Source organism: Heliconius melpomene, chromosome 16 (genome assembly GCF_056956725.1).
Source record: "Heliconius melpomene rosina isolate 202511_hmr_F chromosome 16, ASM5695672v1, whole genome shotgun sequence".
NCBI classification, from domain to species: Eukaryota; Metazoa; Arthropoda; class Insecta; order Lepidoptera; family Nymphalidae; genus Heliconius; species Heliconius melpomene.
Window position 1 is genome coordinate 9,129,724 of NC_140404.1, and position 25,602 is coordinate 9,155,325.

At 35.3% G+C, this 25,602-nt stretch overlaps 1 protein-coding gene across 1 annotated transcript; it reads left to right on the forward strand.

Moving 5' to 3' along the window:
• Positions 1-33: 33 nt before the first annotated feature.
• On the forward strand, positions 34-24,790 carry LOC146530977 (cilia- and flagella-associated protein 61-like). Its single transcript, XM_085199536.1, has 30 exons — positions 34-294; positions 514-648; positions 801-961; positions 1,270-1,414; positions 1,635-1,770; positions 2,680-2,825; positions 3,011-3,124; positions 3,462-3,852; positions 4,126-4,246; positions 4,593-4,713; positions 5,300-5,411; positions 5,490-5,566; positions 10,977-11,153; positions 11,816-11,894; positions 12,416-12,541; positions 13,014-13,126; positions 13,658-13,789; positions 14,177-14,371; positions 16,935-17,063; positions 17,801-17,961; positions 18,301-18,485; positions 19,025-19,220; positions 19,531-19,700; positions 20,688-20,794; positions 20,999-21,055; positions 21,627-21,762; positions 22,721-22,894; positions 23,461-23,574; positions 24,066-24,179; positions 24,621-24,790. Exons 1-30 carry the CDS (start codon positions 149-151, stop codon positions 24,771-24,773), a joined length of 4,323 nt encoding a protein of 1,440 aa, XP_085055662.1. The 5' UTR covers positions 34-148; the 3' UTR covers positions 24,774-24,790.
• Positions 24,791-25,602: the final 812 nt, after the last annotated feature.

Below are 25,602 nucleotides of genomic sequence, written 5' to 3' on the forward strand. Positions count from 1 at the left end.
TTATATTTTAGTGTGAAATTTTTAATAAGATCTTCTTCATTCGAGACATTGTTTTTGCTTTTAAAATTCTAGATGTCAGCTTGACTTTCTTAGTTGGTATAGTTTGGTGTTTCGTTCTAAAGAAAAACAGTAAAAACAATAATTACTTATGGCATCAAGAAGTTTGAGAAATGTCCCTTTGGGGCGGCTACGCCTCGCTGAGATAGATGATGTGCCAGCTATAATTAATCTAATTACGGAATCCATGGCCTTGAACTTTCGTATAGATGTACCAAATGATATCGTTTATTTATTGTAAGGTTTATACGATTTTGAATTGATATCTTAATTGTTTATATTGCACATAAAATTTTATTGGTTTTTTTGTTGTTTCGCTCTTTATGGCGCATTCCCTGATATATTTTTTTAATAGTTCTTAGAAGTTTACACAATCTTAAAGTAAGACTAAGATGGATATAAACATTACGGACAAATGTAAAGCTTATTCAGATTTCTTGTATTTTTTCTTTTCAGGGAAACGTGTATACTTTCTATATGTCAACTTGATGTAAATGAAACAATAGTAGGTTTTATAGCTTTGAAGGATTTTCCACTAGTACCTTCCGTTAACCCAGCTGCGTGGGTAGATTTCGTCTGGAGCAAGTATAAGTATGTTAATTTATGTTACAAATTAAAAAAAAATCATTCATGTCAAATTTAAAAAGAAATTCATTACAAAAAATATCTAAAGTAAATATTAATATAATTTTGAATATAAAATTGCATATATTTTTTATTTTAAGTAAATTATATCATTTTAGGGCGATAGAAATGAACGCAAGGAACACTATCTTTATACATATGATGTGTTGGAACGTCATTTACGGACGTGACGTCGTCGACAGCATGTTGAAATCTGTTTTCATGCATGATCCATACTTACAATTTATTGGAATGATGAAAATGTTACTTAACCATCAACGTAAGTTCTAGTTAGTTGTTACTTACTTACTAACAAGTGACAAGGTATTACTTAGTTTTAATAAAATAAGTTTATAATGAAAATAAACCTTTTCATAGCTATTTTTAGCGTCGTGGCATAGGAGCCCATGGGTGTGACTGTAACGGACGGATGTGGGGTCGATGGGATTATTATTTATTAATATCTTCATTTTCTTCGCTTTGAAAGCAAAAGCCCTGCGTAGAGTTCTGCCACTCAACACTCAATGGCTGCAAAAAAATCGTGGGAAAGCGGGGAACGGAGTGTCTTAACACATATATTTAAAATAGTTCTAGTGCCAGGTCAGTCCCGTGCAGAAACCTCCTTTAAACGTATGCAAGTATTAGAACGAGGAATGTCTGGTGACCAGTTGCCTGGCTTGTGGGTAGCTGATCGTAAAGATGTTAGCCCAAGACTAAGGATACGGAGAGCTGTGTAAGCATTTTTATTAATAGAATAATCGAAATTTACCTAAAAACTTTTAAATTGTATAACAATATAAGATATGGATGCAGTCAATGAAATAGTGGGTTTAATGTGATGTCTCAATAGTGTCTGTCTCTCTCTTTAGAAAAAATATATGTACTGAAAACTTCTTAAATTATATATAAAGAAAATATTGCCTTTTTGTATATAGATATTATTTGTACTGTAGCGAAGAAGACAACGATGATATAGTGCCAATAATAGAGCGCCATTCGGTCCGCCTTCGCGAGCTCTATGGCGAGTTTTACGTCAGCGAATTAATATCGCGTCACCCGGAGTCCGAGCGTGTTCTTCTTGTGTGTGAGGTTTGCTTTTCTTTTGTCACGTTAGAATTTTTTGATATTAATACAAGGAAATCCGATACCTAATAGCATATTAGTCATATAGGTAGTAGATTCAAATTTTGTAGAGGTTTTATAGATTGTGGATTAGGTTTGTACATTGGCTATCGTAAGTTGATACGTAGCTCGCAGCACGTCCAATATAAATGACATGTTGAGTAATGAATGCGTAGTATAAATGGGCAACACAATGTAAGCAGAGGAAGCTTAGTGTTCAGATCCCAATTTCCGCTGAATACGAAACCAGAAATTCCGCCTTTACACCAGAGCGTAGACGTAAAAATTTTAAATATTTAATTTCCTCGTGGGGAGTTCGAACCCACCACCTGTCGCGGTTACAGGCACGCATGTGCTTCTGCACTACGATGGCGTTATATAATATGTATATATAATACTAGTGGGCGCGCGCGGCTTCGCCTGCTTATTTGGACCCTTAGGGGTGAATTCTAGTAAACATGAAACATGTGTTCAATTAAATACTTTTAAGAGTCTAAGTTTCAAATTTTATAAAATTCGGTGGCCATTTAAAGATTTTTCCATACAAACTTTCAACACCTTATTTGCACCCTTAGGGGGAGAATTCTAGAAAACGATGAAACACGTGTTCAATTAAATACTTTTAAGAGTCTAAGTTTCTAATTTTATAAAAATACCCCTATTTCGCCCTTTTAGGGTTGAAATTTTTCAAAATCCCTTAGTGGATGTCCAGATTACAAAAGTAAACATCTGGCCAAATTCCACGTTTGTACGCACAGCAGTTACGGCTGTGCGTGCGTCTTACCTCAGTCAGTGAGGACAAGTCCTTTTATATATATAGATAATATGCTTAAGTATTGGCTTGTATGTATAATTTTTCACACTATTTACAAGTAGCACAAGGAGTTAGCGGTTGGTGTCATGTGTCTTAATACGCAAATAAATTACGAGGCATTGGAGGAGAACTATGAGTTGTCGCCTTTCGCCGGCTTGAGACATATCGATATTCTGCCTACGCCTAGAGATCGAGATTCTGTGATAAGGTATTTTAATAGATAATATAGATAATTTTTATTTAGGTCATTGTTAAGATTCTTTTAATGGATTTTACTTAAAAGATTTAATAGTTATTTAGGTTAAGTCAAGTTCGTTCAATAAACGCAAGTTCTTTTTTTTATAAAGAGTAAATGTTTATATTAAAATAATTTTTAATTTTTAAAATAAACAGTGTGGTTCCAACTAATCGTGAATTTGAATCACTTCTTGAAACGAATGTAGAGGAGCTAATTCCAAAGGATATGAAATCAAGGGTAAATTATATAATTTTTCAGCAAAGTTTATCGTAAATAATTAAGTATTTGACTATATTATGTAAGTATTTATTATATTTTCAAACATTCTTCTTTTACTGTCAGTTATATAAATTTTAACGAAAAAAAAAAGACTTCCGAATTCGGCGGAAAATTGGGGAACGGAGTTTCTTAACACTAGCCTGCCTACCCTGCTGTGTCCAGAATATTTTGATTTCGTGAACAAAAAACTTCGTGTCGTGCGTGACGTAGGGGCATAAAGTGTGATTGTAAATGCCACAGGTTGTGGGTTCGATTCCTTCTCGAGGATTTTGATATATTAATTATTTTCATTTTGTGGAAAATGGAGAACAGAGTGTCTTAGTCTAGGTTCCCTCTGCCTATCCTGCTGTCTGCGGGATACCTACACCGCGAAGCCAAAAAAAGGGAAAAACTTATAAATTTCATGAATCAGGTTACGTGGGTTTTCGAAGAAGATGAATTTAAAGAAGTCCATAAAGAACCAGACAGGGTCAGGTCTTCTTCTCAGTTAGATATTTTAAATCTGTTAGAAGAAGATGAAGATGAACTAGAATATGATATTGTTAATATTGATAAAGATTTATTAAGGTTGCCACGCTTGTTTACTAGTGAAGATCTATTGAAAAAACAAAAGTTAGCAATGTTATTTTTACCTCAGATTTTTGAAATTTTAGATTATTTAATTAGCTTGGAACTTATTCAACAAAATAAAATATTTCCCTTTTCCCACATTTACACTGTTTGAAAAAAATCATAGATTAATACTTATTAAGAAAAAGTATAAACATTTCAACGTAGTGTGAAATCGTCCAACCGAACCGAGCCCAACAAATTTTTATACGTTTTCGTAACAACTATTTTTCTTTACTAAGTGTGAAATAACACTTTAAAATTGTTAAGATATAATACAAAAATTACTTCCCTCTACATTGACAATCCAAATTACATCTTATATTTACGAGTACGAATAATAAGATACGAGTAGGTCTGTTAGACCTACTTCAATAATTAGTCGGTTGTACATTACACTGTGTTTACGCCTTATTTTAGATACCCTGAAGATTTTAGACTAGATGAAAAAGAGTCGGCTTATGACAATAAGTATATTGACAATTGGACTCCTAAGAAACTTTGTGAGTGAAATTTTCCAAATATTTATATTGATGTATTACTATAACCAAACTTTGTATAAGAAATCAAACTCCTTGCATAATATTAAATTGAAGCCCGGTGGCACAGGAACCGCGACGGTTTTGTGTTCAATTCCCACTCGGATGAATGAATCAATATTCAACGGAATGAGTGAATGAAATATTCAATATTTTCATTTCCTCGCTCTGGCAACACTGGCACAGCGCGGCGTTGAGTTCCTCCAATCGGCACCACATATTACTTTTATTTATTTTATGATTACAATAAAGAAAGAAAGTAAGTAAAGGTGTACTTCAAAAGCAATTATTTCTTTCGTAACTGTCATAGCTAACGCAAGTGGAACGTTTATAAGTACACAAGGCAAGCCGCGTGAGCCTACTCGCTACTCGGGGCGCCCGAATGCTTTCCTTCTTGAAATGTTCGCTATGCATCCAGATTATGATGAAAGGTAAGTTTATATGTAGGTGTATACAAAATATACAGAAACGGCCCCATTCCCCCACGCGAGTTCGAGTCCCGCTATGTTAGTATTTTTAAGCGTTTCTCAATATTTCTCTTTTCCTAGTTTGGTAAAAAGGTTGACGTTATTTTATTAAGCTTTAAAATTGTTATGTAATACTTCGGATAAAGACCTACAAGTCAACACGCTATGTCTCAAATTGACATAAAAATCGTCGCACGAAGAGCGTCGATTTACTTTTCTAATTCACAGAGTGAATATATTTATGCTGCAAAAGCTGTAAAAAAATAAATATAATATTGTATTAGTTATGTTGTTTTTTAAGTTTCACTCTGTACCCTACAAGTAGCAGGGGAGGCAGAGAGAGCCGCTCCCCATATTCCTCACAACTCGGGAGGCATTGGTTTTGAGCTACGGAACTCAATGCCACGCTTGACACCAGATATCTCGACACCAGAGCGAAGAATATTTATTTACCTCGAGTGGAAATCGAACCCACTTCTTGGGGTCACACACTTGAGCCCTTGCTCCACGACTGGCCTCGTAGTTATATTAACGTTACAATTTTATTTAGATATGGTTTCGACATGCTTGAAGCAGCTTATGAGCTGTTCCCCGATAAAGACTATTGTGTTATGTGCCTTCCCTCCAGCCATACGTGCTTCCCACTTTTAGAACATTTTACGGTATATATTTACTATTTTTTTTACATTTTTACCTAAACATTGTAAAATATTTATAGAGAAACGTAAATTTCCTTTCAGCTGGTTACCCCTTTTAGTTTTCGCATGCGATTTATCAATGAAACTTTATATGTAGCACATATCAACTCTGTCAGAGGGTAAGTTGTGTATAATGTAAACAAAAGTAAGATAATTAATAAAAATTTCGCCATTTCTTGTCTAAATGCAAAGCAAAAGCAATTTTCAAAGCGTTGTTTAGACCTAGAGGGGTATATGTTATTTAAATAAACATAAAAAAATTAAATCGATATCTATATGTCGGAATTTGTAGTACTGAGGTGGTTCCGGAACGCCAGCGCCATCTGTTGGCGCTCGACAGAGTTAGTGTTATGCATTGGTATGGAAGGGGCGAGTCGAAGCGTGGCCGACGGACATCGACTCACTTTGTGTTTGGCGGTCGGCCGGTGCAGACGGCACTGAAACTGTCCCGCGTTCCGTGCTGTGTATCTACCTACTGGGATAGCGATAGCTGCTTTCTTGTGAATTGGTTACGGTGTTGTAATTAATTCGTAATATCACAAATTATGTTTATTCGTGCCAACATTATCCACTGAAGCCCACAGTAGACCGGGTACTCAAAACTATGTGCGAGAGAGATCCACCCAACTCCGACATCAGAAGTGCGATCGGTGTCGGCACAGAGAACAATGGAGATAACCACTGGCGTGCTATGTTCGAAGCCCTGTATACACCGAGGTTAATTCAGGGAGGTATATGTGGTTATCCACTTATGATCCTGACAAAGAAGACACGGACGCAGATGGTTGTGCGCAACGGCTGACTTGTGCTTTTCGCAAAACCCTCGAGTGGCGGTCAACTCGAGCTTGCTATAAGTAAGGCACAGGAAGGTGAAGCATCTACGTGGCTGTCTCAAATAGCATATGAGAGTATGACAGGCTACCACCCTCACAAATCACTAGAAGGACGTGGACAAAGAAGAGGTTGCTGTGGCTATTGTACTCGTTCACATATCACAGTCTGACCCGCTTTAACGTATAGCGTTTACGACACTGAAGTGTATGAGCTGCGGAAAAATGGCTGGCCATAAGTGAGCGGAATGAAGCAAGCCTATCGATGCGACGGTACGAACACCTGTATCTTCAACGTCGAGTCAAGCGGTGCAGCAGCCGGCAGCGAGGCCTTTAGTGTGCTTCAAGTGTGGCAAACTGGGTCATATCGCCATCTGGTGTACGAGCGTAGGCGGCGGCGGGCCAAGCGACGGCAGCGGGAACGGCGCAGCGCGCGGTGAGCAGTGTGTGGACGGAGCGGCGTGTAGACATATGCAGTGTCCAACCTCCAAAGGGTAGGGTACAGGACAAAGGTGAACTGATTTGTTTTGTTTACGATTCTAGTGCTGAATTCTCGTTAGTTGAAAGTTTTTCTGTTAAATTTAGTGGTCGATGGTTTAGTAATGTTGTTACTATGACCGGCATTGGTCAAACACGAGTATACAGTACCGGACAAATTCTGTGTTGTGTAGTATTAACGATTGCCTTGTTGAGATATTGTTGTCGCGAGATTTTAAGTCAGCGTTTTCCTGTAAACATGACTGTGGCTGACATTTAGTTTGACAGCAATCTCTATGTAAATTCAGTTAATAATGATAGTGTGAGTGAGTTGACTTTGACTGACATCTCGGCTGATATTATTGGTAGTGACATACTGAAACTTTTAGAATCCTTAGGTCGATATTCAGAATTTTACATAGTTGGTTTTCCAACGACTCTAGTATTGGTTCGAATGTTCGAATTGGTTCGAATCGCACAGTACAGCGGTGTTCATATAGAATGTCGGCGGATGAACGTAGCGTTATACGCAACAGAGTAAAGGAACGGTTACACGTGAACATCGTTAGGTCGAGCTGTTCTCCTTTTGAAAGTCCGGCTTTATTAGTAAAGAAGTATGACGATTCAGATCGTATCTGTATTGACTATAGTGAGCTTAACAATGATACCATTCCGGACAGTTATCCGCTTCCATTGATTACCGATCAAATTTTACGTTTTCAGGGTGCTAATTATTTCTTGAAACTCGATGGCGCAAGTGGTTTTCATTTGATCACAGTAAACGAAAATTCTATAGAGAGTACTGCTTTCATAACGGCTGAAGGGCAGTTTGAATTCTTGACTATGCCTTAGACTGAAGAGTTCAATTTTGGTTTTTCAGAGGACAATTATGAGCGCGTTGGGTGATTTGGTTCGCGATTGTGTGGTGGTGTATTTTGATTGTCTCTCCCGATTTAGGGATCGAGTATGGGAGGACTTAATGCAGTGTTAGAAGCTGTGACAGGGGCTGGTTTCTCTTTGAACCTAGTGAAGTGTTCCTTCTTTAGGACGAGGGTGGTGTACTTGGGGTTTGAAGTGGAGGCTAGTCAGGTCTCTATCGCCTCCGGAGACTGTGATTAAGTTGTGGCAGTTCGTCGGATTAGCTTCCTATTTCCGTCAGTTTTGAACCTGTTGTTCGTCTCGAGGCTGAGGGGACTATTGAACAGCATTTTGACTTTTGCTGGTTTCCGGTCATGGTGTGCTGGAAAATTTGTGGATGACTGCGTTGCTTGTAGGGTCGCGAAATCTCACTCGGGCAGGGTTCAAGCTGGGCTGCATCTGATCCCTAAGGTAATGATGCCGTGCCATACGGTTCGTTTAGACGTGGCGGGTAGGCTCAGCAGTGAAACGATAAGAAAGAGTACATTTTCATTCTGACAGGCGCGTTCGCGAAGTATGTTTTTTTTGTTTCATGCGGCAGGCATTGACTCTTGGAGTGTTCACGAGATGACTTGTGGCTTTGTTTGGAGCTCCAACCCGCATCATTGCTGACCAGGGAATATGTTTCACTGGTGGTGGTGTCACTAGTAGACATTGGTTGGTATCTCATGGCGGCGGGTTTACCATGTGCTTACGGGCAAGTAAGGCGCGTCAGGAGTGTGTTAAAGTCCATGTTGACGGTGTTTGACACTAGCCATAATAGGTTGTGACAAGAGTATAGGAGAGTACAACTCGCGATAAATTGTGCGATGAACCGGTAACTTTTAAAAGGTAAAGTCTGATACCGGTATCATTGATGTGTGTCTTTGACTTGTATCATTGATGTGTAGTAGTGCGGTATAGACTGACGTTGACATTGACGAAATTCGTTAAGTAGCATCAGACATTATTACGAAGTGTGCGGAATATGATAGGTCCCGTTTTGATATGACAAAAACGAAAGTTAGGAAGTTTTCTGTTGGCGTATTGTTAATATTGTAAAGTTAATAAGTGTGAAAATTCGATTCAAAATTTAAAGGTTCATTTAAGGTTGTCAAAGTTTTGGTTCTGTAAATTGTAAACGTCTTGTAACGTACAAGTTTGCTCACGATAGGTTGAGGAAAATGCCAGCAAGTCATGTACCCGACGAAATCAATGTGTAATTTATGATGTTGTTGATGATAATGACGTTGTAGTTTAAGTAGTTGGAGAGACTCGAGTAAATGGTTCTATCGGCCGTAATGTGTTCGACCGTACCAGTAGTTATTTCGTAGTCGTAGCCCGGTAGAAATCGGTATCTCTTGGGGCAACTCAAGTAGTCCGTGGGTGCGCGGTGTGCGTTTAACTCTGGCGGAGGTCGTGGTCTGTAGAGACCGTAGCGTGTTGTCGCAGGTGTGACATACACGGGCTATCCACGCGGTGGATATGCGTATTGAGAGGTTTTCGACCGTACTGAGGTCGTGGTCTGTAGAGACCGTAGCGTGTTGTCGCAGAGGTGACGTACACGGGCGATCCACTTGATGGATATGCGTATTGAGATGTGAGAGAGCAATGTGATTGCTGTTTGGCTGGAGAGCCGTGGCGTTAGAGGTGTATACTCGGAGGTTTCTGTTAATTTGGTTGTAACTTGTTGCTGAAGTAAAGTGAAGTAAAGTAAAGTGAAGTTTTGGTTATGATGATGTCGATGGTACATGGCTGTGGTATTTGTGTAGTGATTAGTTACAATTATGATCCAGATTAGTGTCAAGTTGTAGTGTCGAGTTGATCTGGTATCGAGTTGATCTAGTGTCGAGTTGATCTGGTGTCGAGTTGTTCTGGTGTCGAGTTGTTCTAGTGTCAAGTTGTTCTGGTATAAAGTTGTGGTATAAATTTGTGGTCTAAAGTTGTGGTATAAGGTCCTGGTGTAAGGTCCTGGTGTATGGTCCTGGTGTAAGGTCCTGGTGTAAGGTCCTGGTGTAAGGTCCTGGTGTAAGGTCCTGGTGTAAGGTCCTGGTGTAAGGTCCTGGTGTAAGGTCCTGGTGTAAGGTCCTGGTGTAAGGTCCTGGTGTAAGGTCCTGGTGTAAGGTCCTGGTGTAAGGATCTGGTGTACGGTCCTGGTATAAGGTTCTGGTATAAGGTTCTGGGTATGAGGTTCTGATATAAAGGTCTGGTGTAAAGTTCTAAGTGTACGATTCTAGTGTACAATTCTAGTGTACGGTTTAAGTATCCAGTTCTAGTGTACAATTCTTAGCGTACAGTTCTGGTGTACGGTTCTGGAAGTTGGTTGGTAAGGTTCTGGTGTAGGTTGGCCGAGCGGTACGAGGTACTGTTGTAGCTTTTTCTTCTAGGCTAACCAACACACGAGGACGTGTGCTAGCAGGATGGCCGTGTCGGAATTTGTAGTACTGAGGTGGTTCCGGAACGCCAGCGCCATCTGTTGGCGCTCGACAGAGTTAGTGTTATGCATTGGTATGGAAGGGGCGAGTCGAAGCGTGGCCGACGGACATCGACTCACTTTGTGTTTGGCGGTCGGCCGGTGCAGACGGCACTGAAACTGTCCCGCGTTCCGTGCTGTGTATCTACCTACTGGGATAGCGATAGCTGCTTTCTTGTGAATTGGTTACGGTGTTGTAATTAATTCGTAATATCACAAATTATGTTTATTCGTGCCAACATTATCCACTGAAGCCCACAGTAGACCGGGCACTCAAAACTATGTGCGAGAGAGATCCACCCAACTCCGACATATATATATAAAATCGAAAGGTCACTCACTCATCACGAAATCTCAGAAACTACATGTGCTAGGAATTTCAAATTTTGCATAGGAGTTACTTATAGGACGTAGGTGCTCACTAAGACGGGAATTTGCAATATTCGACTTCTAAGAGGTTGTTTTTGGGGTCGAAAGTTTGTATGAAATTTCGTTACTACAAATGCTAGAAGTCATAGTTTTGCATAGACGTCACTAGGACGTAGTTATGGAGACAGAAATTAATAATAACATAGTTCACGCGGGTGAAACCGCGAGCGGGCTGCTAGTTATTATATATATTTAATCGATTTGGTTGCATGCACCCAACATGTGCACGCATATGTAGGATAAAGTTTTTGTCTTATTAGAACTTAAAAATATTTGGTTATTTACTTCACTTTTTTAATATATAAATATCAATATTAATAGATAATAATTTCATAATACTTTGATCTATACGTATCTACGCCATGTTCTTTTAATTTGTATTACCTATTAAGTGTATTTTTTTTGTTGATCGTAAAATTTTAGAGACGTCAGAGTTCGAAACGCGGAAGTTTACGATATACCGCATTTACAAAAGGTATTAGAACACGCGCCCAGAATTAACGATCTACTGGATCTAGTGGAGAATAGCTTTCATTCGGCGTCGCTGATCCCCTTTGTATTGCTTAGCCAGAATCTACCTATTGGAGTAGCTGTTATTGGGTAAAAATGATTTTCAATATTAAATAATATATTGAGGCCATCGTGGCGCAGCGGCATAAGGGTGTGACTGTACCGCGACGGTTGTGGATTCGATCCCCACTCGAGGAATTGAAATATTTATTAACGTTTATATTTCCATTTCTCCGCTCTGGTATCGAGGCAAAGCGCGTCATTCAGTTCTACCACTCAACATGCAAGGCCTCCAGAATTCGGCAGAAAGTGGGGAATCGAGTGTCTTGACACTAGGTTCCCTCTGCCGACCCCACTGTATGTGGGATACAGCGTGAAATTTCTTCAGTGTCTTTGAAGTAGGTTTTTCCATTTGGAAAAATACATACTTTAAATAGGTACCAACAATCAATATCGTATTTACTTGAAAACATATTGCAAATATTTCTAATTAACTCTTAAAGGTGCGATCTACATTCAGGGGAAAGATTTTTTACATTTTCCGCTACTTGATACTAAATACCTCGAAGTTTGGCGGAAAGTGAAGAACTAATGTCTTGATAATAGGTTCCCTCTGCTCTACTAAGCGGAATAAAATCCAAAGTTGAAACAATAAATAAATATTCAATTACTATAAAAGTATACTTACCTTTTAATACACCATATATTGTTATAAGCAACGCTATGCTTTTATAATATTTGGATAATTTTAGCCCTTTAGAAGACGCGACGTCAATAAGAACTCAGTATGATTTGGATATTGAACCTAGAAGAGCTGGAACGGATGCATCTGTAAGATTTCCTTACAAAATAACGAAATTTTATTTAGAGTGAAATAATTAGCAAATATTTAATATTTTATTTATAAGTTATTTCATGTATAAGACTAAAGTGGTATAATGGTGTGTCTGACTATAAGCACGATAGCTATCATTTCAATCCCTACTGGGGAATCTTAATTTTTTGAATCTGACAAGACTAAGTGCGGCGTTAAGTTCCGCCGCTCAACACGCAACACGGAGTGTTTTGATTCTAGATTCTCTCTGCCTCTCCTACTTTGGAGGATTCAGCGTAAAAGAAAAAAAATCTTCTAATCAAGTACCTAGCCAATAAACCAGTCAACTTATACACAAATTAAATACAATAGAATATTTAAGAACAATTAAAATATTAATCGCGGCGTCGGTTCTGCCAGTCAACACGTCTCCAGAATTCGGCAGAAAGTAAGAAAGTAGGGGAGATTCCCTGTGCCTGCTCTGCTATGTGCAGGATACAGCGTGAAGCTGATTATTATTTTTTTTAAATATTAACAGATTTTAGCGTGTGTCATGTCTCCGATTATGGAACCTCACGGACGATGGTTTTTGCGAGATTTATTACGACAAACGAAATACACTAGTTTGTTTTGGGTTTGTCGACTGTTTGCGAAGGGTGATGCGGTAATTATAATTTATATTTCTTATTATATATATTATATTAATTGGTATTGGTTTCTGTACACTACAAAGGCATATTCTAAATGTATCCTTTCATAATTAACTTAATAACTTATCTTAACAGAGTTGTAAAACTAGCTCTTGTAAATGACTGTAATATTTTATGCGAAAACAAATTTTAATTAAAAAAGTGTGTGTCCAAGAGAGATCGAATATATAGAATAAAATATTATATTTACAAAATAACTGTTTAAATTAAAGTGGAACTAATTATATATAATTATTTATATAAAGTGAGTCTTGTCATTTTCAATATAACATATATGAAAATATACTAATACTAACTAAATAAGTGAGTGAAACACAAAACACTGTTATTTTTTATTATTTCTCTTAATTAAAATAAAATAGAAAATAACATTAAAAATAATATTTAGTTTTTTATTTAATTTTATCTCTTTTGTATCTTTTGTAGAGTCCCGCCCGAAATCTCATGTCTTTGGCGAGTCATATGATGCCGGTATGTCGACGTCGTTCTATACCAAATTATATTGGAAATAAAAATGCAGATAAAATAGTTAAAGATATGTAAGTCGTGAGTAAGGTTTTTTAAAATATTATTATAAAATTTTTTACTAATATTATAAATATGAAAAGTTTGATGGTTGAAAGCGACTACTGTTTTAAATTAAAAAATCGTTTTGTATTCTATAAGTCATTTGTCCAAGAAGGCTATATAACATCATGCTAATTATTTAGATATACTACATGGCAGAGTTACCTTGAGTACTTGTATAATACACAACCCTCATTTATTTCCAATTGATCAAAGGGGCGAAGTGATAGGCAAAAGCTAAAAGGAATTCAATATAATATTATTAATTTAATTGGTTGTGCTTTTAAAATACGATGTGTATACCATTATTTTTCAAGATAATATAATTTGTAAGTAATTTATACAAAAAAAAAAAAAACTGTTAATAATTTATACTTTAAAATGGCCTCTTCATTGAACTTAGTAATCAACATAATTTAAATGACCAATTCCATGATCCATTTCAAATTTACAATTATAATTAATTGTTTCGATATCATTTTATTAATATATAATAATTGTAGAGCTATACCTTTCGCTTTGTGGTCTATTGAACGTCCATTAACTAGCCTGCCGAAGGTGCACGTGAACAACAGTATTGTCGTGGTAGGTGCAAGTCGTACTGGACTCTCATTTTTAGAAGCTCTACTTCTAGGGTGAGAAGTTATTATATATTTTATTTATTTAATAATAATATTATGATTTTTTTTATTTAGATTTGAGACAGTTGTTGATTTGTGGGATTTTTTTTTCTGTTAACAAATGAAACTAGATTATAATGTTTATCTAATTATAACAGTGACATAAATACATTGGCTAAACTGAAAAGATTTTGTGGCGCAGTGAAACAACGTATGATAATAAACGTGATAGCTGTTCAATCCCCATTCGGGGGAGTGACTGTATTTATTTATTTCCAATCTCGCTCTGGTAGTCACAGCGCAGAGTTGAATTTTGCTTTTCAACTCTGCGTTGTGAGTGTCTTAACACAATGTTTTCTCTGTCCACAATAAAACAAGTAACTCAAGTGTATCTCCAAACAGTCCCTCATCAAAATACCTCACATTCACGAACCTAACGCTGGTGTCGCAGCATGGGCTGCCCACGACCGCGGACGCGGGGCACGCGGCCGAAGTGTGCGCGCCGCGCGACGGGCGTTATAGCGACGCGTACCTGAAGAGTATACCGTTCTACTACTACGTCGACGTTATGTCCGCTGTCGTGGTTAAAATTGATAGGTTTGTATGGGATTTTTATTTAGACTGATATAATTTAGTGATTTATATCTATATATATAAAATCGAAAGGTCACTCACTCATCACGAAATCTCAGAAACTACATGTGCTAGGAATCTCAAATTTTGCATAGGAGTTACTTATAAGACGTAGGTGCTCGCTAAGAAGGGAATTTGCAATATTCGACTTCTAAGGGGTTGTTTTTGGGGTCGAAAGTTTGTATGAAACTTCGTTACTACAAACGCTAGGAGTCTCAAATTTTGCATAGACGTCACTACGACGTAGTCATGGAGACAGAAATTAATAGTAACATAGTTCACGCCGGTGAAACTGCGAGCGGGCCGCTAGTATATATATATATATATATACTAGTCAAAACAAAATAAGGGCCACTACGTATTTTTGCACTTTGGGTTAATTTATTCACATGAATGCAATCTTGAGTGGTTGATACTTATGGTACGTTCATCTTAAGTGTTAACAAGTTCTATTTGAGTACACTGCCAGCAAAAAATTGAAAAAGTAGGTAGATTTAGAGATTTATTGAAACCACTTGATTTTACCCTTATTTAAGTTGATAGTTAAATTCAGTCAAAGTTTGGAACTAGTCGTGTACAGTTCAAATAATGTTTAACTATCGTGTTAATTGATCTTTTGCGAATACTATGCCACGTATTCGACGAGATCTGGACTTGCCAACTATAATCAGAGCTGTAACTTTAATTCAAGAAGGACATTCACAGCGTTCTGTAGCTCTACAGCTCGGCTATTCACGAAGAGCGGTCCAAAATGTTTGGAATCGTTTTCAAGAGAGGGGAACGGCATCCAGTAGACGAGTATCAGGCAGAATTAGATCCACCACCGCGCAAGAAGACCGCTATGTTCTCTTGACTGCGCGAAGAGAGCGTTTTATCACCGCTCACTGCTTACAAAATCGCTTGCGACAAGTCACAGGTGCCCGTGTTAGTAATTAAACAATTAGGAAATGGTTGCACGAAGACCAGCAGTTCTCCAGATGACGAATATTGCGAATTTCACTAACAAGTGCTCATCGTGCAAACCGATTAGCGTATGCAAGGCAATATCTTGCCTGGGACATAAGTGACTGGAGCACAGTGTTGTTTACTGATGAGAGTAATGTGATATTTTTTAATGATGATAGGCGCATTAGTGTTTGGAGACATGAAGGTGAGCGATTTTCAGATGCTTGCATCCTAGGAAGTGACAGATTTGGGGGTCCCAATGTGATGGTGTGGGGAGGCATCAGTCTATCGGGTACAATTGAACTAATAATCCTAAACGGAGGCACTGTAACAGCTCAGCGATACATTGAAGAGGTTATCAGACCTCATGTGGTGCCTTTTGCTCAGAGAATTGGTGCAAGATTCAAGCTGATGCACGACAATGCACGCGCACACACCGCTCGAGCCACCAAAACAGCTCTAGAGGAGGCTGATATTGAGGTGTTACCTTGGTCTGCCAACAGTCCAGACCTCAACCCGATAAAATACATGTGGGATCTACTCAAACGAAGCGATCGAAGTACTGACCGGCCCGTACATAACGAGCCACAGCTTATTGAAGTGCTGAAATCAAGCTGGGAGCAAATTCGTCAAGCAACTGTACGAAACCTGATTGAAAGTGTTCCTTACAGGCCTCAGGATTGTGTACAAAAATGAGGAGGACACACACATACTGAAGACAACAAAAAAAAAAGCTTTAGAAATGCTAAAAGTTGTTGAAAGCCTTATGAGCGGCAGTGAATTTTTTGTCAAAATTGCATAGTTAATTGAAAAAATTCTAAGTTAATTTTATTGGATCGATTTTAATTAAATTTTAAGTTAATTATATTAGAAAATGGTAAAGCTAATGAACTTCATCATTTTCTAATACCTAAGTCCCAGTAAAACATAAATATACTTGAAAATTGCAGTGGCCCTTATTTTGTTTTGAGTAGTATATATTTTAAAATATGTTTGTAGTAGTGGGTACTATAAGCATTTCGATATATTATAAATTTTATAATATGTACTTTCACATTGACATTTTTCTATAGGACCTTCACGATCATGAACTTTGTTTTTGTTAAATTGGAAAATTTTAATTAAATAATGCATCGTAATGAATTAGGGTTTTTTTTTTATTAAATTAGACTTTGTTTTTATTTTATAATAGAAATAAAATAAAATAGTTGAATATAAAATGATACTTTTTAATAGTTTTACTGAGTAACATACCTACGCAGTTGCACGAAAATAAAATCGAATTCTTTCAACGATAACTGTACCGCAACTACAAAATATAAAACATAAAATTCATATGCATATATGAATAGACCACCTACATTTTATTTTGTACTGTTACATATATAAAATAAAAAAATATATATTTTTAACAAAAAACATTTGTTCTTCTCAACGCTGTTATAATTATGTATATGATACTAAGATGGATGTTACATAATGCGAAATCGTAATCATTAATTTAATAAAAATAATTATCAATCATTAAACTGTTATCATTAAAAATAATAATTAGAAATAATAACAGTAGTTAACTTTGTAGGAAGAAAAAATGTATACATCTTAAAGGTAGTGGGGTGAAATTTTATGACGAGTTGATATTAACATGCGGACAACAATTCCAACATCCTGATTATTTAAAGAACGCATTTGAAATTGCTAAAGAAATAGAGTAAGATTTTTTTAAATATTGTTATATCAATAAGATTTTTATATTTAGTGAGTACGGAGTATATATATGTGTTGCAACATATACTTATAGTAAATTTCACTGTTATTATTTTTTCTATTAATATAATTTTAAGAAGTGATAGAGTGAATGATGTAGCTACTTATAGGTAGGTGGTATACCTTCGCATTGAATATATTTTTTCTTAATATTTTATTTTTGTGTTCAATTTATTAAATGAGTCAGATAAAATCTGTTACAAAAAAAAATATTGATAATAAATGATATGATAAAAAAGTGTGGGCACAACGTTATTCTAGACGATATTTTTTAGGATATAAAAAAAATTAATAACTAACGATACAACAGACTACAAATTATGATGATGGAATGTACGGCGTAAAAGAATTTGTATATTTTTTTTTTGTTAAATTTTTATACATTTCTAATTATTAACTTTATTTTAAAAGTTTTTTCTAGCTTTACTTTTATAATCACTCGTACAAATGCAAAGCTTAGCTTAAGCCTTACGAACTGTTTGGTATCATAAATGAATAAAATTATTCACTGTATCGTTGTATGTATTTAAATGGATTTAACATATTGATTAATATTCTCTATTGCAACGTGAATTAACTTGATTCAATATAGATTTCGTATTTTTCTGACAAAAAATATTTATGTTCGTTTCTGTAGCTGGTACTCTATTTTAGACTTTATTTAGACATCTTATATTTTAGACAGGGGAAACCGTGTGACAGAGTTTTAATGTCAGACCCTAAGTATCATCCCGACAGAGTTCCAACGCCATCAGGATTGCCAGAGAATGTTATGTTAATAAATAGCTTACACGAAGCTAACACTTGTTTTCGGAAACTTAGGCGAATGATATTGGATGCAAGTTAGTGCATAATTTTATATTAAATAAAAAAAATATATGTATGAAACAATGGTCAACGATTAATAATATTTTTCCTTTTAATAATATATATCGTCTGCTTAGAGTGTAAAAAATACAAAATCAAAGTTTGTTTTGTTTCATATAGTAGAGAAACCAAATGAATTGTCGAAATTGAAAAACCTTATAATATATACTCATAGTTTTTTTGACTCCTTATATGTTGCTTAATAGACTGTTAGCAAGTTTACATTCTATGCCGACGATGTTCAATTTTCTATATTATGTAAAAAATATTTTCAATGTATTGTGTAAAATTCATAAAAATCTTTTTTTTTTTAGGAAATACTAACCGATACCTATGTTCGGAAAATAAAATAGTCGTATACGGAGCTTGCCTCGAAGCGTACAGTTGTATAGCCGGTCTATTGGAGCTTGGCGTAAAATCAGAATACATTGCCTTTGTGGAGTGCTTTCCGCCAGAGGACAATACTCAAATGAGGGTTAATTGCTTTAACAACGAAACCGTAACTATTATTTTAACATTACTTTTTTAAAAATAAGTAAGACTAAGTGAGGCTAGTAGTGGCGCAAGGGCACAAAGTGTGACTATAAAACCGACTGGTGGTGGGTTCGATCCCCACTCGAGGAGATGAAATATGTATTTAAATTTATATTTCTAAAGTGGGGAACGGAGTTTTACACTAAGTTCCCTCTGCCTACCCTGCTGTGTGCGGGATACAGCGTGAAGCTAATTTATTTATTTTTTATTTTTAATTAAGACTAAAATGAATTATCCTCACTGAAACGCTTGGATGGTATGTTAAATGTTGTTATTTTTATATTTGTTATTATAATTACAAACACATCGTTATATCACTACCGTGTTAGTTATATATATAGGCTAATAATTCGACTTACAAACATAATTTTAAATACGTATATAAAAAAAAAATATTTTTTTATAATTATGATATGCTTCATTTATGTGAACTAATCAATGACTAAATCGATAAATATTTTATTGTACAAAGCAAACTTATATATTATTTCTATCATTCATTAGATTGATGAAAGAGTTCAAGCGAGTATAGAAAAGCTGGGTATTACCACATACAGACGGTGCTACTTCCACAGCTGGTCTCTGAAGGAGTCCCGAGTGGAGGTATTGCGGCTGATGTCACCGCTGCACGCCATACACTTGCCGTGCTTCGCCTTGTTCTATTATGGAATTAAGGCTATTGATTTGAATGCTTTTAAAGGTTAAAAATTCTATATTTTTTAAATGGTTTCTAATACTATATTTTTTGATAAGGTTAGTTAATTAACATTAACAAATTAATTGACAGGTTAACAAATATCTAAATTATCTAAACATTTTCTTTTGGAAAGTAGTAAAAAATAGTATGTATAGTCTCATACTGATTTCTGCGATACCTTTCAAATTTTGTACAGAAATGTCTGCAAATGTATAAATACTTTTTTTATATATACATAGATAATATATTTGCTTAAATAGCATACTAATGATCAAGAATTACACCCAAACAAACCATTTACCGTATTTAACAGCAATAAACGAATGCGGCTTGGTCTACGACGGTGGCTTAGTAGTGGGTCCTTTATTCGAGACCAATGATCCGTACATCTTTGGCGCTGGTCCCAGCACCAAGTACTCCCGACGGCTCTACGCACAGCAATATCTTCATAAATATTATTCTTCAGAAGATGTGGGAGAAGCGGTTTGTAGATTTTTTTTTAATTAAAATGATATTAAAATTTAAATCACAATTGCTTGTCAGCGCTAACAAAGTCGAGTAGAATTAGAACCTACAACAACCTTTCTTAAATTCGCACGCTGTTCAATTATGCCACAATAATAATATTAATTTATTTATAGGTGGATGGATTTAATATTTATTTTTGTATGTTAAATAGAGTCAATGCGACAAATTTAAAATTTTGTTCATAAATGTAGAGCGCACTGAAATAATAGAATAGCTTTGTTAGTTAGATCGCTTGGATGTGTAAAGTGTTGTAAAAAAAAATATCAATTTAAGCCCTGGTACATTGCTACGCCCAAAAAAATTGTACTGAATTTTTAAAATATTTTTAGGATTCCGTTCTCCAAAAGTAAAAGATGGTGTTCTTATAGGACCACTTTGTTATCCATTGGTCCGTTTGTCTGGACCATTTATCTCGTGATCATGTGGAGGTAGCACACTGTAAAGTATCAAGCTGCTAAGTCTACTAAAGCATACCAGCATTTGTGCCTCGTTTTTCTGAATTTTGTACTAATTCGCCGCTTAATCAAAATCTATAGGGATCCTGTGTTACGATGCTTGTGACGAAGTAATAACTTACAATACAATTAGAGACAAAAATCCGAAAAGTGAAAATTTACTAAACTATAGTTCATTTCAGTCATCAAAATTGAGTTTGTCAATGTTTATAAGTTATAGTTTCCGTTGGCATACAATCCTTAATTTAGTATGAAACCCTTACTGGGCGAGTCCGACTCGCACTTGACTCTGTTTTTAATATAATATAAACATAAACGCCGATATTAAGTCGAAAATACACTTTAATATAAAATCATTGTTAAAAATATATACTTAATATTATATCAAGCTTTTATAACAAAAAAAACCCATTGATATTAATTTAAGTTTCTTCATCCTGTGAAGTACTCACGCAGTCGAATAATAGTAAATGGTAATACATTTCAGCTCGCCATGCTTTTACTGCAAAAGCTAGATCCATTTGTGAAGCAAGAAGCCGGCGTTGGCACTGTTCCGTCGGAGATTATGCAACGATACAGCTCTTGTTTACTTACGTAAATACATTTTTTTTCTTAAAGTATAATAAAGAATTGAATAAAGTATAATATATAATTCAATAGATTTTTTAAAGAAGTGAAAGTTTTTATAAAGAAGTGATAACACACTCCGTATTCTACTTTTCGCTTGAAGTTTTTATTTTAGTTTATTCTTCAAATATATGATAATGTTTCTTTTCTATTTACATGTAATAAAAACAGAAGTTCTCGAGCAAGTGTTTCAAGTTCAGGACGTCACTCTTTCAGTATGACCAAGGGGTAATTAATAAATAAGTAACTGCAATATATGAAAGTATAATCATTTATATAGTTAATTCATTGAATTGGTAGAATAATAACTAAGCTGAAGAGTAGTTTTCATTTAGTAATTAGTATCTATATAGATTAAAAAATATTTTATTGGGGGAATCAAAGTTGATTTAAATCTTTAACTATCATCCCCTCTCGTATCGTATGAGATAACTAAGGCGATTCAAATTCAAAATTCAAAATATTCTTTATTCAAATAAACTTATAATAAGCACTTTTGAATCGTCGAATGAACATATGAACAAAAAGCTACCACCGGTTCGGAAGGCAGTTCTGCTGAGAAGAGCCGGCAAGAAACTCAACAGTTGCTCTTTTCAATGTCATAGAGTCAACATAGTTTTAAAACACTGTTCTACGAGTATACTCGTCGCAAACCTTATATTCCTTTAAGTAGGGATTGAATCTACAACCATCGTGTTTACAGTCAGACGTCCCATTGAGCCACTACGGCTTCAAGTACTCGTACGTTATTAATAGTATATTTTTTGTATATATTTAATAATAATATTAATAATAATAGCCGATGGGAACCAGTCATGAAATTCAATTCGCCGCTAGTACAATCCGCCACGTTGCCGGGACCGCTCCACTACATGCAAGTGCGCCGTCCCGGCAAAGAGATACCCATGGCTGTCCAACTTGTATTACCTCATCAGGTTTGTATGTAAATGTGTCTTTTTTTGTAGGCATATATGCTCACTAAGAAAAAATAAAAAGGCCAGCCAGCTATAGGAGCATCGGTAGAGGGAACCTAATGTTAAAACTCTCTTCCACAATTTTTGAGACGTCGCGTGTTGAGTGGTGTAACTTAAAGCTACACTTTGTTTTGTTACTAGAGCGCGCATATGAAATTAATGGGAATTGAACCCACAGGCACCGTCGTAGCGTAGCGGTATATCACGTAGGTTTGATTTCCATAAGTAGTTTGCTTAGTTATACACTTGGAAAAAGAAGTGAGAGGTTGGAAATAGGAGTGTTTTTACACTGTTCTCTCCACCTACGTTGCTAAAGGCGGGTGATACGAGAAGTTTAAAAAAATATAAATGATATGTATCGTATAATTCGAAATACATAAATATCTGCTACCTTCAGATTGTAGCATACGATGTTGTTTAGATACATACTCTTCATGGCATGTCAGTTAATTACATTAATGGTACCTACTGGAAAAATCTCTACGTATATTGTGCATCTTGCAGAGGGTTATAATTAACTTTTCCAACTGCCGCCAATAACTCAATTATCGACATCGCTGGAAAATAGAAATATCAAAGCAATTTATTCTAAAATAGCGATGAATAAATGTATATACACTGGTACTACAGTGATTTTTATGTAATCATTTTTGTTTTCAGCTACGCACTGTATTCCGCGTATAGCTGGGTAGGCAGGGGGAACCTGGTGCTAAGATACTGTGTGCCCCACATCCTGCCGAATTTTTGAGGCATTGCATGTTTTTATTTCTTCGCTGTGGCACCAAGGCAAAAGTTCGGCGTTAAGTTCCGCCACTAACACACAATGCCTCGAAAACTTCGGCGGAAAGTTAGAAACGGAGTGTCTTAAAACGACTGTTATGAGAAGCTGTTTTTTTATATTTTTCACTTTCTTTTCCAGGGCCATGTATTGATAACGGACAAAATGCGAAATTACTTTAGATTGCAAATAAATGCTTTACATTGCGTCGAGTCTATAGATTGTCTATCCAAGAAGTCTTTCTCATGTGATACGTTGAGTCAACTGTATGGGAAACATGAAGCATATTTTAATAATTTGCTTAAGAGGTTTAATGTTAGTAATACCTTTACTTCTACAAGTGACTAAATTTTAGTAATTTATTTAGTAAAAAAAGTTATTGTAGTTATTAAAATCCATCCCACTTTGTTCTCAATTTTACTTTATCTTAAAAACGTTGTAGATAATGGCGGTAGTAAATATCAAATGATAAAAGCCAATAAACATGGCGTTAAAATATTTTATTGTATTTTAAAGATTTAGTTGTAATTTTAAAGATTCCGTTTTAGTTATATAATATGTATTATGCCTCTACATAAATCGCGAGCGATAATATATTTTTTATATTTTCATTTTATCGGTCTGGTGGCAAGGCAACGGCGCGGCGTTAAGTTCTGCCACTGAATATGCTACGCTTCCAGAACTCTGCGGAAAGTGGCGGAATTCGCGGAAAAGCGGAATATTTTACCTATCCTGCTAAATGTGGGATACAGCGCGAAACACAGCGTGAAAAAAAAAACATCACTTTAAGCTAAGAAATCTTTCAACAAGCAAAAAAATCATTAAACAATCAAAAAATATAAATTGATAAATATTTTGCTAAATTCAATTAGTAATTTCAGATGAATCTCATTAGCGATTTGTTTGGTTATTTCACGCAGCCCTGGATAGCTGCTCTGTACCAGGAACAATTTAGTGAATTATTGTACGATATTTACGAGCGAGGAGGCAATATGGTACACAAATATTTCAAATGTTATTTTTTATTTAGGACCTACTTAATCATTATTATTTTGATTCTTATTATTAGATATTTATTTAAGGCCCTGGCCCTGGCCCTGTAAACGCGAGGACTTTGGTTAGATTTCTATTTGGGACTATTAAATATTTATTATTTTCATTTTTTTGCTTTGGTAAGAATTCCTCAAAAATTCAGCGGAAAGTGGTGAACGGAAGTGTCTTAATGAGGAATGGAATATATTAACGCTAGGTTCCTTTCCCTACCCTGCTATATGGGGCGTTTAGCGTAAAGCTATAAAAATACAAAAAATTAAATGGCATTTTATCAATTTCCACTTAAATAAGTTTCAATATTTGAACTAACTTTCAGCTAAGTTAGTTAAAACATGCAATCTCCGAAGATATTTTAATTGTTTTTTTACAAATGAATAGTGAAATTAATAGGTTGATTATAAAATAATTATAGTTTTCGTTCGTTATCTTCCAGGTGTATGAGATAGTTAAAACGAAATATGATGAACTATTTGGTAGATCTAAAACGGACGATTTCTTCCCAGAGTCTTCATCTTTAGGTTTTATTACATATGAATCCGGTTGCAAAGTTAGTTTTATTTAATTATATGTTTTAGGCAGTCGTGGCGCAGGGGCACAGAGTGTAACTGGTTGTGGGTTCGATCCCCACTCAAGGAGATGAAATATTTATTTAAAATTTATATTTTAAATTTTTCTCTGGCTCTGGTGTCGAGGCAAAGCGCGGCGTTGGGTTCTGCCACTCAACACGCAATGCCTCCAGAATTCGGCAGAAAGTGGGCAACGGAGTATCTTAGCACTAGGCTCCCTCTGCCTACCCTATTGTGTGCGGGATACAGCGATTTTGATAGTGGTTTGATTTTTTTTATTTTCAGTTAAATTTTTAGAAAAAAATCTCTATGCCCCGAGAAAACGAGCATCTTTCTTTGTCAATATTCATATATCATCTTGTTTTCAATATTTTTATGTGAGTTTTTATTAGTGAGGAATTATAATGTTTTTATCGTTTCAGGAATGTGGCCAAAGTGAAAAGCTGCGACGCGATGCGTCCTTATATTGGAAGGCTATTAGAGGAGAAAAAGTAGTGTACACTAAATTAACTAAGTTCCTTATCAAAAATGTTATCACTAACATGCAATATGCAATACCAGAGCCAGAATTTTAAATAAACTTATGGCCTTTTATTCATTGCCTTTGCAAATATAATTAAGCTAATTGATATAATAAAATAATAAGGTAATTTAAATGATAAAAAAAAATCCACTAATCATAACGTAACCATTACAAAAAACAAACTATAGTATCTCTATAATAAGTCATCCTGAAGGCATTAGTTGTTCATTTTTAATTTTCAAGGGAGCATAGTATTTAAAATAAATTTATTTATTCTATTATGTATCAGACGTTCGTTAAGTTGCAACATCAATTTTTTTAAAATAATTTTACGTTTATTAAATTTAAGTCAAATGACTTATTTAATTTAAAAAAAAAAAGTAATTATGAATATTTAATTATAAAATAATACAAAGTATACGTTTTAGACAATTTATTTAATTTTACACATGTTTTATTATAAGACAAGGTTCCTTAAAGATAATATTTACATAGAAATGCACAGACGGCCTTCAAATGACAACGAATTTTACTATGACTTTCGTATACTGTACAAAATTGGAATGATAAGTACAATGTTATTAATATATAAAACTACAACTTCAGTTAAATGACTAGCATCGAGACGAGTGGCGCGGGTTTGTTAAGGCGTCTTACAAACTGGCGACTGAGCGCTTTAAAATTTATATGTAATTACATATTTTTATAGACAGATATAAAATTAACTTGAAATAATAAAGAAATAAAAATAATTAAAAGAAAAATAATATCTCAGGATTTAAATTATCGTCTCAAACGAAATATTTGATATAAAACCAAACAAACGTTTTAAGAGTAAATTAAAATGTTATATAACTAAAACAATAAAAGTAAAAATTTAT